The 20,224-nt window shown below is 37.0% G+C and overlaps 2 protein-coding genes across 2 annotated transcripts in view; one reads left to right on the top strand and one right to left on the bottom strand.

Annotated features, from left to right (window-relative positions):
- Window positions 1-1,294: 1,294 nt before the first annotated feature.
- Window positions 1,295-10,001, bottom strand: ccr6b (chemokine (C-C motif) receptor 6b). The gene is made up of 2 exons (XM_038292759.1): window positions 9,763-10,001; window positions 1,295-3,229 (listed from the first exon to the last, which is right to left on the bottom strand). The coding sequence occupies exon 2, from the start codon at window positions 3,218-3,220 to the stop codon at window positions 2,138-2,140; it is 1,083 nt and encodes a 360-aa protein (XP_038148687.1). The 5' UTR covers window positions 3,221-3,229; window positions 9,763-10,001; the 3' UTR covers window positions 1,295-2,137.
- Window positions 10,002-19,331: 9,330 nt separating this feature from the next.
- Window positions 19,332-20,224, top strand: part of crybg1a (crystallin beta-gamma domain containing 1a) — a 64,706-nt gene continuing 63,813 nt past the window's right edge. Inside the window, exon 1 of the mRNA XM_038292737.1 lies at window positions 19,332-19,707. Coding sequence (XP_038148665.1) covers window positions 19,400-19,707 — 308 coding nt within the window. The 5' untranslated portion in view covers window positions 19,332-19,399. The remainder of the gene's footprint in view (window positions 19,708-20,224) is intronic.

Below are 20,224 nucleotides of genomic sequence, written 5' to 3'. Positions count from 1 at the left end.
ATATTTCAGTCTTTTTAATTTTTTTAATGTTTTTCAAAGTAAGACATTTGTCTATTTCTTTATTTTTGTGGACTTTTCATAACTACTAATTACTTGAATGTCTACTGAAAATAAATTTGCATATATTGATAAAAATATATAAAAAGTAAATTTTTTACACTCCTAATTTAAACAAATAAAGTAGTCTTGCTTTTTAAAATCCGAATTGTGAGTTTTGTATTTATATAAAAATAATTTTACTGGCGTTATGAAAACACACATATTAAAAAAAAGTTTTATTTATTTTACTGTTTTCTTTTTTCAAGCTAAACTGAAAATATAACAACATGTTTCCCTTTTTTTTGGGGTAAAGGTGTAAACAGATTCAGCAAATTTTATCAATAGTGCATTTTTTTTTTTACTCTAAACCTTGGAAACAGATAGGGGCCCAGGAATTATTTACATAAAAATTCAGAAAAAAATTGAAAATTGGTTGCCGTTACAATACAGTTCAATTTCAATTTAGACTATTCATTTATAATAAAGCACTTTATTTTTAGGTTATGTTTATTCACAAAAATATAACATATAGAAAAGTCAGCCGAAAAAAACAACAAAAGTGGCTCAAATTATACTTTAGGCAAGAAGTTATAAGTATTCTTAACATGGCACAAATATATGAATGAAAAAAAAAAAAATACTTCTCAAACCTACAGCACTTAACACATTTTAGAATAAAGCATTAATAATTCTGGTTTAAATAAGTATTTTCTCCAGGTTTTGTTTTAAAAGCCATACTTTAAGTTGGGGATTTTTATATGGATTTTATAATTGTCATTCTATACTCTTAGACAGCAAACGCTAAACAGGTTCTAGCAACCTTCGTCTGTTATACAGATATAAGAAAACATCTTTCATTGCTCTCAATATAGGAAAGCCAAAGTTGGCCAAGTATCTTGCTGACATCAATGAGGTAAAATACACATGAATATTTTTTTGGGGTCCCTTCCATCTATCAGTCTCTAAAATGGTCAAACATGTCATTCATTGTCTTCCTCATAATGCCTGACTGAAACTGTTTCAAACTAGATACAGATTCTGTCTAGATAGCACGTTAAATAGCTTAAAGAATTGTTCAATGGCATAAACCAGTTTCCAACTGGCATGAGCCGGTTCCCAACTGGCATAAGCCGGTTCCTAACTGGCATAAATCGGTTTCCAACTGGCTTAAACCGGTTTCCAACTGGCATAAGCCTGTTCCCAACTGGCATAAGCCGATTCTTAACTGGCATAAATCGGTTTCCAAACCGGTTCCCAACTGGCATAAGCCGGTTCCCAACTGGCATAAACCCTTTTCCAACTGGCTTAAAACAGTTTCCAGTTTCCAACTGGCATATGCTGGTTAGCAACTAGCATATGTCGGTTAAGAACTGGTATAAACCACATTCTACTGTAACTGATATAAGCCGGTTCCCAACTGACATAAACCATATTCCACTTTGGGATCTAGGTGCTGCTGCTTAACATGGTGAAAGGTTAAGAGTAGCCCTTCACTTATTTTTGGAATTTGAATCAAGCCCAAAGAGCGAATGTTGATAAATATGAGACACAATAGTAATTGTTGCTTGTTGTTGTTTTCTTGTGTGTTATTACATTAAAGTTAGTTATCTACTATATGTTTGCACATATAGCCTGTTATATATTTCAGTAGGTTAATCCCGTTTAAAGGCATAGGAGTTACAACTGATAGGGCAGATTGTGGCAGTCCGGATCCTAACAAAAAGGCCATTATTGTTACAACATTAATGTGTTCAGTGGGAAAAAGGAACAAACCTTAAAATGGTTAATGTAAAATTATGAATATTAACACTTAATATTGCATTCTGTCCTCAAAAAGTTTCAATTATGTACAATTGGTATTTTAATATCCAAGTGATACCCCACTAAGATCTACTTAAGGGGCTTCGGTGGTTTTGCTGGTATGGATTTATATATGATCAGCAAAGCTCCTGCATGAACCTAGGGATGAACTAATTTAAACATGTAATATCTTTTTAGGATAACCTGCATTTAATTAACTTTCAATCCAACACATTTGGGGGTACAATAAAATAAATGTACTGGACAAATGAGAGGTCACTAGAGGACTCTGTGGCTATCAGGCACTGAAGGATGACATGTTGGAACCGTCTGAGGCTTTCAGGCCTGAATTGGTAATTTCCGAAGTCCCACGTGACGAGCGAGCAGAGTAGAGGTACATTTTACTAAAGCACCAAAGGTCAGACAGTATTTTCTGGAAATGGCTCCTGAACTTCACTCCAATAAACGCATAAAGCATGGGATTGAGGCAGCAGTGGAGGTAGGCTATGCTCCTGAAAGTGGCCAAAATCATGAGTTTGGTTTTTTCCGCCTCGCAGCTTCTCTCAGTAAAAAGGGACATAGTGTGGATCAGGAGGACCACGTTGTAGGGAAGATGGCACACAATGAAGACCGCAACCACTGCCCATATCACCCGGATGGCCTTGTGCCTCTGGTTATTCTTGGCTCTCAGTAAGGTGCACAAGATGCATGAGTAGCAAAAAACCATCACCAACAGAGGCAAAAGGAAACCAACCCCCATCTGCAGGCTTGGTACCATCACCTTCATTAGCCTTGCTGTCTTTGTGTCTTTGAAAGACAGGGTACATGTCACAGTGGAGGTCTGCTGCATCAGATCCTCTTCTTCAAAGAGCTCAGTGTAGATAACTGTAGGTAGAGTTAAAACCAGTGCAAACACCCAAACTACTGAGCAGATCAGGCGACTGTATGTGACAGCATGGGATCGAGAGCCGAAGGAGCGCCTGGCCTTCACGATGGCGATGTATCGATCCCCACTAATGCAGGCGAGGAGCAGCATGCCGCTATACAGGTTGATGCTGTAGGCTGAGCGAAGCATCTTACAAGCCACAGAACCCATGGGCCACTCGTGCTGCTCATTATATGCAATTAGAGGCAAAGCCACCACAAAGATCAGGTCTGCCACAGCCACGTTGAACAAATAAACATCTGTCATGGTCTTGGTCTTCTTGTAGAAACCATAAGTGATCATCACCAGAACGTTGCCGATCAGGCCGAGGGCGCAGATGACGGAGTGGATGCTGGTTTGGGAGAGGGTCTCTGCAGGCGTAGGGTTGAGGCTGCAGAGCTCATCGGAATCGTTGGCTGCCCAGGTGACATAATCTTCTGCAGTAATATTATCCATATTTTCAATCTGAAGAGATCACAAATAAGCATTCCACATGTTAAAGATGTTTGGCTATGAATAGGGGCCAGCAAAATGAATTATAAACACCTTTATGTTTCCCCCTCTGTTAAAACTGTATGTACAAACAGAATATTTTTGCATGATATACAGTATGTAACCAGGTTCTATATGCTTCTCAAATATTATGCACAGTATGTAAGTTGAGTAAGAATGTAATTTATTTTTTTTTTTTTTTTCATTTTGAAAACAGACTTGTTTTATACATGCACTTTTAAGGACATTTTTGTTATGGGTTGTTGGTGTCAGAAAAAAATAAAAGTCAAAATAACTTGTTTCATCTAGACCAGGGGGATTCAAAGTTTTCCAGGTCAAGGACCCCAAACTAATGGCGAGATGGAGCAGGGACCACCTAATTATATATTGTATGAAATAGTTATATCAAACTGGTCCTATAGTCACTCTATTACACGTGGAGTAATGTAACGAAAGTAATTTCTCCCTGGCATTTTTAAAGAGTTTCTGATTCTGATTCCTGGTTGATGGGACAGGTGTTGTGAATGAAATGGTGTCCAGCTTGAAAGAGCTCCTGTGTGTCACTGAATGTGTGCATTGATGACTGAAAGACATCTTCTGCCTCTATTTATCTCTTTACAGTGTGTTGAATTTGTGTTTAGGTGCATTTAAAGACATTTCAATTAGTGGAAAAAATTGCAGGGGGGAAATATAAAAAAAAGTCTAATCAACCAAAACTTTCACGACCCCCATGCAGTACCTGTGTGGACCCCCTAGGTGTCGCGGACCCCTGTTGAAAACCTTTGATCTAGACTATTAATTTATTTGTGGTTGGACTGTGTACTGCATCAATTTTTTGTTAACCACATACCAAAATAAATGCTTTTTGTTTTTTGGAGTTCTCCCGGGTCGGCCTCCGTACATGGGTTGTGCGTGCTAACCACTGCACCACCTGCACGCCCATAAATGCTTTTTTAAGATACCGTAAAGTTAAATTTCACACTCTTGCCATTAGTTATAAAACTAAGAAAATTAGGCGAAAGGAAGTTATCATCCAGAATTGTTGAAAAAGGTTCCTTAAATAGGGTACGATTCATTACTTTTAATTTTATACTTTAAGTAGTTTTAAAAATGGTACTTTTACACTATTATTGAGTAAAAAGCTGACACTTTAACATCTACAAGAGTGTTTTTAAACAGTAGGATTTATGCCTCTACTTCAGTAATAATCATAAGTATTTGACGTCTCTGTTAGCAGACAAGACATGCCAAGCCTTCAGTTGTGAAGTATAAAGCTAAATAGGTTTATAAACAGTAACTAAAGCAGGAAATATCTTACTATAAACTATATGATCTCCAATCATGTAGCAAAAGTTTGGAAGAGCTATAAATCAAGACATTGGTCGTCTTCATACATCTAAAGACAGTCCATTAACCAGAGAAACTGCCCATGGTGACTCTGGAAGAGCTGCAGAAATCAACAGCTGAGCTGAAAAGCAAATCTTATACATCACACCAATACAGGCAGTATGTAAAAATGGCAAGAGGAGCACTGCTGGTGAAGTAGAATCACAAGAAATCTAGGTTAAAGTTTGCCACAAGACATATGTGGGGGAAAACAAACATGTCCAAGAAGGTGTTCTAGAACAAAACTACAGTTTTTGAACTACATTTCTTCTATTTTGGCAGCAAAACTATGGATGCATATATTTCTGATCACACTATACCTGTAATGATGCAGAGTGGTCATAAGGTAAGATAAGGCTATTAAATGCAGTAACCTGACAAAATGTGATAAATCATGAAAGAATCGATCGTTTTACTCTTTACTTTTCATGTTCAAATTGACAGATGATGCTGAGGTAAATATGTATATGATCTTTTAGCCTTTCCATATAGACTTAGGTTATTTAACTTTTTCTTTTTTGTCAGCAGAAAGTATTCAGCTACTTTGAACCTGTAGCAGTAATCTAAAAATTCACCATACAAATTAATTATTAACTTTTAAAATTCTTCAGAGGTAAATATAGCAAAGGCAAAATGAGTTCAAATTCCCCAGAAAAAAAGGAAAGAATCTAGTAAGGTTGCACAGAGATCAAACAGGATTGTTTGACTGAAGCCACACGTATTTGCTAAAATCTTTATCTGTTCTTTTTCATCTGTTTACCTTATAGTAGCGCACCAACACCCTAGTTGGCCTCATTTTTTCTCTGTCAATGACCCAATTTTGGGCCAATAAGACACAGAACTGCACACAAATGTAGGCAGCAGGTCGCCTCATTCTGCGCTTTTTCTGATCTCAGAAAAGATAACAAAGGTTATCAGAAAGGATCTCCAACACTTTACGGTAAGTTTACCAAAAAGAAGTGTGTTGTGTAGGTAGATCAATAACTTGAGATAAAAGTTTTCAGTTCTACTGTGAAAATAAAGCTCTTTCACAAGAGAAAAATTTGGAGAAGTGTAAAAACATCCAAAGGTGAAATATGGAAAGTGCTGACATGGCTTTGCAATGATTTTTTGTGTTTTTCTTCTTCTGCTCCTTGAAATTTGATATAGTTTCTATTGATATACACTCACCGGCCACTTTATTAGGTACCCCATGCTAGTAACGGGTTGGACCCCCTTTTGCCTTCAGAACTGCCTCAATTCTTCATGGCATAGATTCAACAAGGTGCTGGAAACATTCCTCAGGGAGTTTGGTCCATATTGACATGATGGCATCACACAGTTGCCGCAGATTTGTCGGCTGCACATCCATGATGCGAATCTCCCGTTCCACCACATCCCAAAAATACTCTATTGGATTGAGATCTGGTGACTATGGAGGCCATTTGAGTACAGTGAACTCATTGTCATGTTCAAGAAACCAGTCTGAGATGATTCCAGCTTTATGACATGGCGCATTATTCTGCTGAAAGTAGCCATCAGAAGTTGGCTACATTGTGGTCATAAAGGGATGGACATGGTTAGCAACAATACTCAGGTAGGCTGTGGCGTTGCAACGATGCTCAATTGGTACCAAGGGGCCCAAAGAGTGCCAAGAAAATATTCCCCACACCATGACACCACCACCACCAGCCTGAACCGTTGATACAAGGCAGGATGGATCCATGCTTTCATGTTGTAGATGCCAAATTCTGACCCTACCATCCGAATGTCGCAGCAGAAATCGAGACTCATCAGACCAGGCAACGTTTTTCCAATCTTTTATTGTCCAGTTTCGATGAGCTTGTGCAAATTGTAGCCTCAGTTTCCTGTTCTTAGCTGAAAGGAATGGCACCCGGTGTGGTCTTCTGCTGCTGTAGCCCATCTGCCTCAAAGTTCGACGTACTGTGCTTTCAGAGATGCTCTTCTGCCCACCTTGGTTGTAACGGGTGGTTATTTGAGTCACTTTTGCCCTTCTATCAGCTCGAACCAGTCTGGCCATTCTCCTCTGACCTCTGGCATCAACAAGGCATTTCCGCCCCCAGAACTGCCGCCCACTGGATGTTTTTTCTTTTTCAGACCATTCTCTGTAAACCCTAGAGATGGGTGTGCGTGAAAATCCCAGTAGATCAGCAGTTTCTGAAATACTCAGACCAGCCCTTCTGGCACCAACAATCATGCCACGTTCAAAGTCACTCCAATCACATTTCTTCCCCATACTGATGCTCGGTTTGAACTGCAGGAGATTGTCTTGACCATGTCTACATGGCTAAATGCAATGAGTTGCCGCCATGTGATTGGCTGCTTTTTCAGTCCAATTTTTCTCTGATTTTTAATCAATCTTTTTATCTTTTAATTTATAATTTATCTTTTGCTTATCATTTTATTTTAATAAGGATTTTTTCTTCTCTTTAAATATTGGCATGCTTCTAGCACAGGTTTTAAAGGTGAAGAATGAAGTTGCACAATAGAAAAGTTTGTGTCTGTTTACTAAATTTATAATCACATAATTACATTTACTTGTGTAATATCTTCAAAATATTTACTTTTAGCAATAGTTTTATTGTACAGAACCCATTCATTATACTTGAGTAATATTCTTGTGAAGTACCACTTCTCCTACTTGAGTAAAATGTCCTGCTACTCTTGTCTGCTGTGAGCTGCTTGGGCTTTTCAGAAATCAGAGCTTTCAGAGATTTTCTTTCTGAAGAAGCTTTGTAAATCCTTAATTGATACACGAGCATACCCATCCCATACATACAACAATAGTTTAGTTCCAGGTGTTCACAGATAGTCACTAATACGGAATATTATCCAGCAGCTGCAGATATATAGGCTGCCAACCTGAATAATAGTGTATAATCACCATAGGTTTTGCCTTCCACACACACATGAAAATATAAGGCATACCTGCTGCTCTTGAAACTTTTTTGAGGTTTACTTTGGTTTTCTGTTGTCTTGTTTTAGCTTGTGTGAAAGCAAATCTGTTGGGCTATGATCAAGCTATGGGACATCTATTCCCAGAGCTATGTTGGCAAAACAGGACAAACACAGCCAAAAAAAGTCTGTCTAACGGCCTGCTTTCTGAAAAATAAATCATTATTTAATACATGTGTTGGTCCAACAAGTACTTTGTACTTGAGTACCTTTTTTTATCAAGTAATAACTGATCAAATCTCAGTTTTTGCACAACAATGCAACCAGTTTTTTTTTTAGCTTTTGTTATTTTCCATATCTTTTAAAGGATTTCTTTGTTGTTGTTTTTTTATTTTGAATTAACATTTTTTTACTTCTGTATAGTTCATTTAAAGATTCCAAAGTTCTGCAAGTACGTATTCTGGATTTATATTTTTAACATCCCAAAAGTAGGGGTTTGCAGACTGTTGACAGCTACTAAAACTCAGGCCACAATGAAGGATCCCTTTGCATGATATAGAAAATCGTTTGATGTGGCTAAAATTCACTAAATTGAAACATTCTGCTGCCGGGATATAGCACAGTTTTGTCTTAAATGAAAATGCTGTTAATTAGTTTTAGAGAATGTGGCATGTGAATATATGTTGGTGTGTGTATGCATACTTTATGCATGTTTGGGGAAGAGAATTGATAAGATGAAACATCTCTAATTTCAGGTCTTTCACTTCTCATTTAATTCTGCACTAATAAGGACTGTGGCATAAAGCATGACTGAGAAAAGGGAAGACATCTAAGTGTTTGGATATTCTACCCACCTCTGGTTGCTGGTGGCTCAGTAGTTGTTGAGTGTAAAGAACAACTTTTACTGGGCATACATTTCTGCAACTGTCTGTATTGATGCAGTCTTCCCTCTCCGCGACACTTATCCTATATTCTTATAAATTATTGATGACTGTATAATTCTTATGATGTATTTGTACATCCTAATAATTTATTACTTCTCTGCTTTATTACTTCTCTGCAATTAATGTATTTAACTAAAGATGGACAGTTTGCTAATGGCAGAAAATAATCAACTGGTAATGTCTAACTTTATTGGTAGAAAATCCGGTAACAAATTATTTATGTTCAAATTAGAGACTAAAAGCTTTTCATCAGAAATTTAAACAGGAAGTTCTTCAAAAGCGTGTCATTATCAGTTTGTGCACAACTATGCAACCAGATTTTTATTACATCTTCTAAGAGATTGTGATCATTTAGGGGATTAAAAAAGCCTTGAAATTATGCATGATGTTTTTTTGTTTTTTTTTTTACATCCCCAAATGATAGGTTTGTAGACTTTTAACAGTTAGGATAAGTTGCGTAAGAATCAAGGATCCCTTTGCATGATATTGATTGTTGTGGTTCAAATTCATTAAATTAAAACATTCTGCAGCCAGGCTATTTTAAAGTTCAATCATAAATTAAAATATTAATATTTTCTGCAATTTACTATGTAACAACATATATTTATGTGTATCCGTTCATACATACATATATATTGATATATACATATATGTGTATGTGTGTGTTTGTATATACATTCTTATTCATGTTTTTGGGAAGCAACATGATAAGATGGAACTTCCACTTCTCAATAAATTCTGCATTAAAAAAAGGATTGTGGCATAAATGCGTGAGTGAGAAAAGGGAAGACATTTATCTTGCTTTCAGTCTTTACTAAGAAGACTGAAAAAGAGCCACAGATATACATACATATATACACATATACAATATTTTTTGTTTGATAACAGAGTTTGATAAATTAAGGTTCTTCAAGTGTTTGTATTTTGATAAAGCTTCCAGTTTGGCATCGGTTTCTAGTTCCATTTTGTTTTTTTCTCTTACAGTTTTCCATAGGTTTAATTTTCAGGCAAAGCAAAACATAATTGATTTATAAAATGTAATCCCATAAAAGTGTTAACACTTCAAACTGACAAAATTATTGACTTAGTCAGACATGTTTACCTAAATAACCACTTATCAAATAAAAAGTATTTTAATTAAATATAACACTTTAACTTCAGTTAACCTTAAATTTCTTTCGTTTATTGTGGCAGTAGAAACAGCAATCTTTATTTGAAAATTAAAAAGTCTAAGCAGATTTTTTTTTTTTTAATGGAGTTTCATTATTTTAAAAGACATACCTTGTTAATTAATTTTGATCCTCGATGTCAAAGGGTGTTGATTCAAAAGGTAAGTAAAAAATTATACTCCAGGTGCTGAAACAGCTGCTGGTTAAGACAGCTTTCAGTCAAAATGCAGTTTTACATCAAAGAAAATCTGAGAGGAAAAAAAAATCTCTAAGCAGATTGAGCTGAAGCTAAAACCACAGTTTCCCCACCTCTGCGTCTGTATGACTGAAATGCTTCACTGATCTTGCTACTTTTCTTCTCAAACTCTAACTGCTGTCTCTAAATGAACTGCTCTTATCTGATGGATACAATTACAAAACAGCAATATGTATCATTCTGCATGCAGGGACACCCCCTTAAATATCTTTTTAGTAAGTAATTATTTTTTTGTTTTTTTTTGCTTGTTTTCTTTTTGCATTGTCTATATTATGGTTAATCTAATGAAGACAACTAGTCTGTTGTAACATTTAATATCCCTAAATTTATAACAGTAGTTAGTTTTTTTCCAGCCTCTGAACAGAATTCCAACATAAAACACAGGAGCCTCACAAACCGTAACAGTAACCATAGAGAACCAATTTAGCCTTGCATTTTGACTTTTGTGATTTTAAATACATCCAATTTAGGCTCCCTTATCAATACTGCAAATGTACATAAGCAATGAGTCAAACTACTTAAACAAATACAAATAAATCCCTGTTATAGGGAGTTTTTTCTCTTCACTGTCACAACAAGCATGTATAGTGTGAGGGATTGCATTCAAGTCAATGAGTCGATGCAATCAACTGGTTTTTCCCTTGATAGAAAAACCAATTTGTCTGTATGAACCTGTGAATTGTAAAGTGCCTTGAGATGACATGTGTTGTGAGTTGGCGCTAAATGAATAAACTAAACTGAATTGAAATATAGGTGACACTATTTGTGGCTCAATTTACATAGACAGGCTCTTATTGAAACCACAATACTGCCAATTTCCCACGCCCTGAACGCATCAATGAGTATATACCAAGCTGACAACTTCCTGTAAGTTAGCAAAAGTCAAGACTCAATATTAAGCTTTACATTTCACAGAGATTAGCATTAAAACAAATCCTACAAAGGATATCTGACAGTTATCACCAGCTTACCTGCTACACTGGAAAAAAATCGAAATCTAGATAAGTCCTTTTTCTTAAAATAAGTGTTTCTTTTTCTTGAATTGATTAGATAAATGAGACACTTTGCCAATGGAACAAGATAATTTATATTTAAAATAAGAAAAAACAATTGCTTTGTCTTATTTCAAGTGCTTATTATCTATTTATCTTATTTTAAGAGTAAAACTACTCATTCCATCTCATTTACCTACTCAAATTAAGGGTGAATACACTTATTTTAAGAAAGTTTTACTTATTTCTAGATCATTTTGCAGTGTAAGTAGGCCTAATAGCTGTAGGAGTCAATGTTATTTTCACTTTTCAAGTTAACTCTGCATTAAATAAGGAAAAAAGGAATAAAGTGTAACAAAGGATATCTAACAAACATGACCAGCTTACCTTCAAAGTATTAACCGTCACTGTTATTACTTTCACTTCTCAGTTAATTCTGCATTAAAAAGGATTGTGGCATAAAGCGAGACTGAGAAGCGGGATGACATTTAAGTTTTTTAAGTTTTGAAATGGGGAAACTTGAAAGAGAGGCATTGACATATGTTTGTTGTTTTGTTTGATAACCGAATTTGATAAGTTTAGGTTTGATAGTAATATGTTACATACATTTTTTTTTACTAATACCGTTGCTACGTAAAAACGTTACTTAAAACTTATCAGAAAACATAATATCTTGTTCAGCAGCGTTGCCAGATACAATCGAGATTTTCCAGCCCAAACATCTATTAAAAAATTACACACATCACACAATTAACATATCAATTAATATATTGTTTCATTTACTGTGTGAACATGAACACACTTCAGCACAACTTGATTCAACACTACATGTCAAATCAGCAACAATCAGCCCAGAGTTGTTCTCTGTAAAGCACTGTGACCCAGCCACCGCAGCCATGTCAGATCCAGTGAGTGTCATGTGACACATCACATAACGTGCCAACATGTTTACAGATGGATTCAAAACCATGTAGACTACTCCTCTTTTTATGTCAAGAACACAAACTACGATCAGTGCGCGCACACAAATATGCAAAGCTTTTCTTTTTTTTTTTTTACATAACTGAAATAATTACATTAAGGTTGATTTTGAGTTCTTACCTTTAATTAAGGTGACCAGATTTTTGCAATCTAATCTGGGGACATTTCCAGTTTGTAAATAAAAATGAATGCATTTCATGAAAATTAAAATAGAAAACAGGGATAGTGATGCTTTCATCCATATTCAAATTTTTATGAATATTTAAACAACGAAAATCAAGTGTGAAATCCAGTAATGCGCAACTTCTATTTCCTCAGATTAACTAAATTAATCAATGGATAGTGTTTATTAGTGCCATCTAATAAACTAAATAAAATTTTTTGTATTGATCACCATAAAATAAAAATGGCCTCAAGCTGGCCTATACTGTATCCTGGACAGCTGAAGTGCATTGGGTACCATCCAGCAGCCTTTGTTGATATTAAAAAAGTTTAGTTAGCTTTTTATATTCATATTAAATTACAACCATTAAATAATAATATAAATCTGGATCATTCTCATGAGCAGCTTGAAGCAGTCACACTAAAAATACATTTTTTGTCATTATGCGTAATTGCGTATAGATTAAATTAGAAAAATAAACTCTTAGGGCCAGCCTAAAAATAATCTGTCCTTTAATAAATTTATAGTGAAACCTAATAGGAATATATTTTCAGAATTCTAACCCTATTTTCTATCCATGTATATATGATACAGCTGTGCTTTTGTGTTTTACGTAAGCTGTTATTTGTAAAGGATGTACATGTAAAGTTTAATGTTCACTTTTTCACGTTCCAATCATTTATTCTTTTTTTTTATTTTACAATAAAAATTACATTGAAACTGTAAATTATACACATCAACGCATCTTTATTGCATCTTTTTTTATTTTTTCCCTTTGGGGGGGCTATATCACTTTCTTTCATGGAGCCCCAAATTCCTGGTGGCGGCCCTAAGCTGACTTCTGCCTGCTTTTTGTTTTAATCTTCTAAGTAGATTTTTCTCCCTTTTCTTCAAATGTTCTTTCCATCACTCTTCCTATTTTCCTCCACTCTCATGCATTCTTCTAATCTTCTTCCTCTCCTCTTCTATCAATCTTATACTAATCTAAAACAGGGAGATAATACAATCAAAATCCCTTCCAAACACACATAATCTAAGACATATTATGGTTGTTATGATGGGGATTATTATTATTAATATTATCATTGTTTTTATTGTCTTTATCGCATCGGATAAAATACTAAAAGGCTAATCACCACAATAATTTGAGGTACAAATAAAAACAACTTAATAAATGAACATTAAACAGGTGAATATCTCCTCCTGCATCGTTCTCAGATCATGAAGATTTTGACTCATTCAGTTTTCCTTTTACTGCCTCTTATTTTTTATAATTAGGAATCATCCAATCTGAGTGGTAGAAAAGTAGATATAAACCTAGAAGTCTATGCTAATAAATCACAACCATAAAACAGCAAAACAACTTATAACTCTACTTACAATAACTAACTATCTTGCGAACTAAAGGCTGATCAATGCTAAAAACATCTTAAGATGAACCCTTGCTGATCCCTGGAGAATCCCCGTACCAGATTAGCTCCTTGCAAGGAGTTTTCAATCATTCTGTCTCATTTTAATCTGAGTTTTTTTTTACTCATGCCAGCTGCAGCCAATGATCTGTCTTACTTTTTTTCTTAAAACGGGAAAGATGGTCCAAGTATTCAAGATGAGACAGTCAGGAGGTTTAAACATAAAGCATAAAAAAAAAAAACAGAAGTGTAACAGAACAGAAGCGGGGTGCTGTGGATCTGCGGCTTGCTGCGGCTGCAGGACGGGGACGGGACACCGCCCAATCACTGACACTCTGGGGAAAGAAACACAGGTAAGTGACCACGATCATCTAACAGGAGATGATTATCTTAGTGAGACACTTACCTGGTTTAATAGTTCATTGCATCTCCTTAGAAAGGTGCGTTCCAACCGGAGCCCCGGAGTACATACAGGAGGCCAATTCAGGTCAGAGGAAAACAGAGCAGGTCGGAACAGTCCAGGAATCCAAGAGTCCACAGCTGATCCGAAGTTCTGATACAAAAAGGAACTGAAGGATACAGGCTTCCAGGAATCTTTAGAGCATTCAGGCAGGTTCCGAGTCCAGAGTGAGACTGGTCCAGAAGTGTGTCCACACAAACATGCACAGAGGCAGACAGGGAGGCTCTGATGCAGACTGGAAGGCTCAGTGGTTGAGAGAATAGAGACAAGACATTGTACCGGAATTTCTCCAGGAAGCGTTAAACTGGTCTCCTCCTAGGATCCATGCTTATGGGGATAAAACTGACCCTCTCGTACTGAGCCAAAAGCCTGAGTGCTCCATGGAGAAGGACCAGAACACGATCAAAGGACTGGACAAACACAAAAAAAAACTCAATACGCTGGCCGCCAGGAACCAGGACCTGAAACCTGAGTAAAAATTTACCTCCCCCCTTATTAAAATCAGACCAAATCGGTGTCAAACGTTTGTGCTACTTTTGTTCTGGTTTGGGCAGCAAACATTTCAGTTCTATCATTTTAAAGATATAAAAAAAATGTTTCTCGAGGTCGTCAAAGGTCAACCAGCCCCCAGGTTTATCACACCAGATTCACCTGCTGCTAAAACCACCACATTTTGAGGTGCCACTACACTAGTTCTCTGTTGTAACACCCTGGCAGATGACATTAGCTAATGAGTGATGGAGAAAGGTAAGGGAGACTTTGCTATGAACCAGTAATGATGAATGATTGGTGGACATGTGTTTTAATACTCTAACTCAAAAACCGCCAATCTGACTCTGAACCAGCCCAAGTTATCTCCATCCACCCAAAGCAATTTTAACCCTCAAAATCAAAACGAAAGCCGCCCAACTGGGCAGTAAAGCGCCTAATTTGGCTCCACTGTTCTTTAGGCCTGCCACTTCTTCAAGAATGTAACGGTACTGACCCCTATTGGCGAAATACAGAAACACTAAGGAAACAATGTACAATTCATCCCAAATACATGAACAAACTTTAATGCCCCTATGGCAAAAATAAGGCATATAACACAGAAAATCCCCAAATAAGACATATTTCTCAAATGGCCTATTTACGACATCTAGTAAACCTTTTTTCTCATCTTATTGATAGTCTTGTTCTCCATTCCCAGGTACAGGTAAAGTAGATTTAAGATTCCATTTTTGAAACTGCCTCCGAATCTCAGGCCAGCAAAAAGGTGGCTTGCCCCCTTCAGGTTGGAGGAGAGTTCGTATCTTAAGCAGAGGAGTTCAAGTATCTTGTATCCCTGTTCACAAATGAAGGTTAAATGGAGCTGGAGATTGATAGGCAGATCCGTACAACATCCACATTATAACAGCAGCCTCACCGATCTGTCTGTTGTGGTGAAGAGAGTTGGTTGTACTCTCACCTGTGGCCATGAAATCTGGATTATGACTGAAAGAATCAGAGATCTCAGATACAAGCTCCTGAAATTAGCTTTCTTAACAGCTTTCTATATCAAGAGGTCGACTGAGGTGGGTGGGACATCTTTTTCAAATGCCCCCTGGACATCTCTCTTGAGATGTGTTCCATGCATGTCCCACCGGGAGGAGGCCCAGTTGACAACCCAGGGCATGCTGGAAAGCCTATGTCTCTGTTGGTTAAAGCGAGCCTCTGGCATCCCCCAGTAGAGCTGCAGGTGGTGTCTGGGAGAGGGACATCTGGGAATCTCTTCTAAGATCTTACCAGAGAAGACCCAGTCCTGGAAAAGCAGAACTAGGAGGTGAGGTACAGGTCCAATGCAAATGTTGTACAAGTTCTACTATCACCTTGCTTTTTTGTTTTTAAATAATTTAACTTTTTTTTAGATTAAAACTATTTTAAGGTTTTTTTGAATGCATGTTCGTTGTGCGTATGGATGTTTTTGAACACTGCTGCCAATAAATTCCTCCTCAAAACAATAAAGTTTTTTAATTAATCAATAAAGAATCTTATATGTGTACCCATGAGAATTATGACTTGTTTCATTAAGAAAAAGGTATGATGACTGTTGATCACCTCTTCAGATACTGTACACCTCCAGAAGCCAGTGGCAAGTAAGTAGGATTGCAGCTGACCCATCCAACCATGCTTTTAGAACCCAGAATCTTCTGATTCTGACCACTATACATAGATTTTAAAAGAGGATTCTCTGCATTCACAGAGATTGGAATAAAGCTGCACTCTCAACATGAGAAGAAATGAGTTTAAACTGGTTTAGACATCTGACAAGAAGATTATTACTATGAAGGTGTTATGGAAAATTCACGTGCATGGAAACCCCAGGGCAGACCCTACTCCAGAACACAAGAGGAACAGAAAATCATTCCTGCATTCCCCTCCTGGTTGGACAGATGCCATCTAAAATTTAATCAACTATCTCTAAATGTATGTACTACTCCACATCTTATAAATCTCAAAAAATATACATACTTTAACTTGTTTTTTTTAGTTTATGTTTCTAAATTCTCGGGTCTGTTGCCATTCACTACCTCTAGATGTCCTCAGTACTTAAACATTTTCTTGAATTGCCCTTTTCAGCACCAGTTACTCATTACAGACTTGCAGCCTGTTCAGTAACCTTCCAGAACACTAAAAGTTTGCTGCAGGACCCTTTATATCAGATCCTTGGTGTTTGCTTCACTGTGTTTCTGCTCCTCTTCAATCTTTATTTGTAATTAAGTATTTGCTTTTATTCCCCTAAAAAAATACCTGTAGATTTGCAAGTGAAGTGGGCATGATTTGTTGTGGACCAAAAAACAATTTGTATTGCAGTTATTTTATGGTGGAAGCACAACACAGGGTTCATGTATTCAGGGATGTACTCTCCTTGGAGAAAAACATTTGACACATCTTTCCAAAATACTGTGTAAATAACCCATCATTATTTTAGTCCCTGTGATCTAGGGACTATTTCTATCATCTTCTTTTATGTTTGCATATTTATATTTTTTGCAATCAGTTATGATTAAAGCACGGAATCTGGTTGCTAAGAAAATTAGATACTAAACAGGACTTTTGTAGTTCACCATGAGTAGTCCAGCAGACAGTCCCTGACACCCACAGCAGCTACAATAAGCTGGTTTTGTAAAGAACTCTATTGCAATATATTAGTGGAAAGTTGAGTGGAATGGAAAAAAATTTGTTAAAACGTGTGCCAAGAGACAAGATTGCCACAATATTAAGAATAATGTAAAGCTCATACATAGTTGACATAATTAGTAGAATAAAACTATTTGTATTGTGTCTCTAGTCAGCATTTCAAGAGGCCTACATACAAATGTGTCCGGTATATGAGCTACAGCTATTGGACTACATAGAACATGAGAACAGAAGTAAAGTAGTTAAGTCCTTTTCTTTTAAACGATTTTCACTTTTTGCATTTCAGATGGAAACCAAAGTGACATAGTCACCTCATACTTATTTAGAGATGTTGAAAGGACTACACTGAGAAGTGAAGGTAAATGCTTTTCTGTAGCCATCAAAATGTAAGAGAAAACTCGTGAAATCAAAGCCAGCTTTGCTGTCAGGCGACCCAGGCAGCAGCATGCAGCACTATTCACTGGACAGGGCAAAAAATTAAAGAATGAACAGAAATGAGAAGAATTCAATGCATGTATTGGGGGGAGTGTTGACATAGCGGGTTAGAGCAGTACGCTTGTGCTCTGAGAAGGGTGCAAGTACCCAGTTTGATCCCCACAGTCTGTGGTCCCTGAGCAAAACCCTAAACCCCACAGTGCTTCCTGGGCGTCGCACAATGGCAGCCCACAGCTCCTTAAGGGGATGGGTTACATCCAGAGGTGAATTTATCCTTTGTGAGATTAATTTGAATTTCAGTTATTATATTATACCATCGGTTCTTTTGCTGCCTGGAAGTCCAGAAGAGTTACGTTTTGAACAGCATTGGGAATGTTTGGGTGATTTAGATCTCTATGTGGAAACAGAAGGCAATCTTTTCCAACTTGGCCCACTCCTAAAATGAAGTTATCAAAACGTTTTTCAAAAGAAAAACAGGAATTTCTACTCAACGACTCTTCGATATTTTAAGTTTTTCTTTTAACTGCACAGCTTTACGCTGGTCTGGATTTTGCGCCATAACATTTGCAAAACATTTGGTAATTGTAATATTCTCAGGGTACTTATCTTTCAAGTTTACATACATTGATTTATAGAGTGTTGCCTTTCAAATTTGTGGTCTTCACCTTGATATTTGAGTGCAAAGCTATGTTGCTTTTGATTTTTCACTCATCACATTTTCACTCAATTTGAATTTGTTGGATATTATAATGTTGTAATTTTATCCGTCATACATATACTTATTCTTTAGGTTATTGATTGATTTGTGTGTGTGTGATCATTTGAAATAAAAACTGAATAATTATGGTATAACCGTTAAGTTACTTTTTGGGAAGAGCGCAAGCTCAGCAGGAGTGTCTCTTTATGGTTCATTTTGCCGATCCCAAGCTCAGGTAAAGGAGGAGGGTTAGTATTTGTGGGGGTCGCGAGGGGTGCTGGTGCCTATCTCAAGCTGTCTACGGGCAACGAGGCAAACAACCATTCACGCACACACTCACACCTAAGGAGCATTTAGAGATATAACCTAACAGTTATGTTTTTGGACTGTGCCGGAGTACCCGGAGAGAACCCATGCATGCTCAGGGAGAACATGCAAACTCCATGCAGAAAGAACCCGTCCCGGGAATCTGACCCAGAACCTTCTTGCTGCAAGGCAGCAGTGCTACCCACTGTACCACTGTGCAGCCCACCCATAAAATAAATTAATTGAAATAATAAAAAGTAAAATAAATAAACATTAATGGACAGAAAAAGTAGTTCTATATATTCTGAGTTCTTTTATATTCTGAGCAAATTAGGCAATGACGTCATTCAGCGACTTAGAGCACAGCCAATAGCTACTTTCCTTACTTAGTAGTTGGCATCACTGCTAAGGAGCTAGGGAAAAAGGAGACCAACACAAGAGGGCAACAGATAAAAACCTAAACATAACACAACAAAATAAGAATTAAACCAATAAAACTAGAAAACATGGAGCAAAGTTAAACTGAATACTCAAAAGAAAACATAACAGAACCAAGACTGTGACAATTCAAAATGTCCCAACTTTACTTGATGGGCCCCTGGCTGGTAAATGACTGTTGATCAATCAGGTTATCAAACAAGCAAATGAAGATACAGAAAAGTTAAGGTGACGATGAGAATAAATAAGTTGCAAAAGTCTTTGTTGAATGTTTTTTAGCATCTTCCTCGCTGCTCTTCCTCACCTGCAGGCGCGCGGCAGCGAGTGTGTGGGCAGGTCCTTCCAGGGCGCTCCCGCTAACCCGCTCTGCAGGTTATCCCGGTGCGTCAGTCTCCAGGGCCACTTAAAGGCAAACGGTTCCGCTCAGGTTTTCATCTCCGCGCTCTCAGCACCATGAGTAAGACCGGCACGCTGAGGGGGTTCTTTAAACAAAAATCCGCAGACAAGGAAAAAGAAAAGGAGAAAAAGGAGCTAAAACGAGCTGCGACCATCCACCGGGATGATCCCAGCTCTCTGCAGGGGGACCCGGGGCCCCTGCGCCCCGGGGAGGGGGGAGCGCATCCAGAGGATGAGACCCCCTGCTCCCCGAAAGAGAAGAAGTCAAAGCGGTTCCTGTCCTTAAAGCTCAGGAAGAAAAAGAATAAAAAAGAAGAAGATGGAGGAGATATGTTCGAGGAACTGGACAGCTTCAACAGCCGCATGTAAGCAGAAAGCTCATCACTTTATTCATTAATATCAAATTATTGCAATTATTGCTTTCTAATTTAATGAAATCATGGACAAATAATTGAAAATAAGGGTTTAATGATTACAATTATGAAATACAGCTTAAAATGAAGACAAATCTTCATATTTTTGATCATTAAAATATATGTTCCTAACATACTGTTAGATAGTAATAAACACATTTACTGTAAAAACTTTTAATATATATGAATATAACCATTTTAGCAGGCCTTTTGTTTATCTTTAATTAAATATGGATTATTAATACATTTTATGAGTATAGCAGTGATAAATAGGCTCCTATATCTGCTGTAAGTTTATGGGCTAGAACCTGTAGTATATTGCTCTATATATAATAGAATAAAGAACCATATGTGCAAATTATCCTATCATCTTCCTCAATGTTCTACATTTAAAGGATTTTAAAAGTAAGCTGCAAAAAACAATGGAAATTCCCATATTGGGTCCTGGAAGTTCAAATGTTGGAAGGTG

Source organism: Cyprinodon tularosa, unplaced genomic scaffold (genome assembly GCF_016077235.1).
Source record: "Cyprinodon tularosa strain WSP-4 unplaced genomic scaffold, ASM1607723v1 ctg316, whole genome shotgun sequence".
Classification (NCBI taxonomy): Eukaryota; Metazoa; Chordata; class Actinopteri; order Cyprinodontiformes; family Cyprinodontidae; genus Cyprinodon; species Cyprinodon tularosa.
Note: the sequence above shows the minus strand (reverse complement) of the source record. Positions and strands in the feature narration are given on the sequence as shown.

Excerpts from the sequence above, each read along its gene's own strand:
- ccr6b (XM_038292759.1), bottom strand. The coding sequence starts at position 3,220 with ATGGATAATATTACTGCAGAAGATTATGTCACCTGGGCAGCCAACGAT.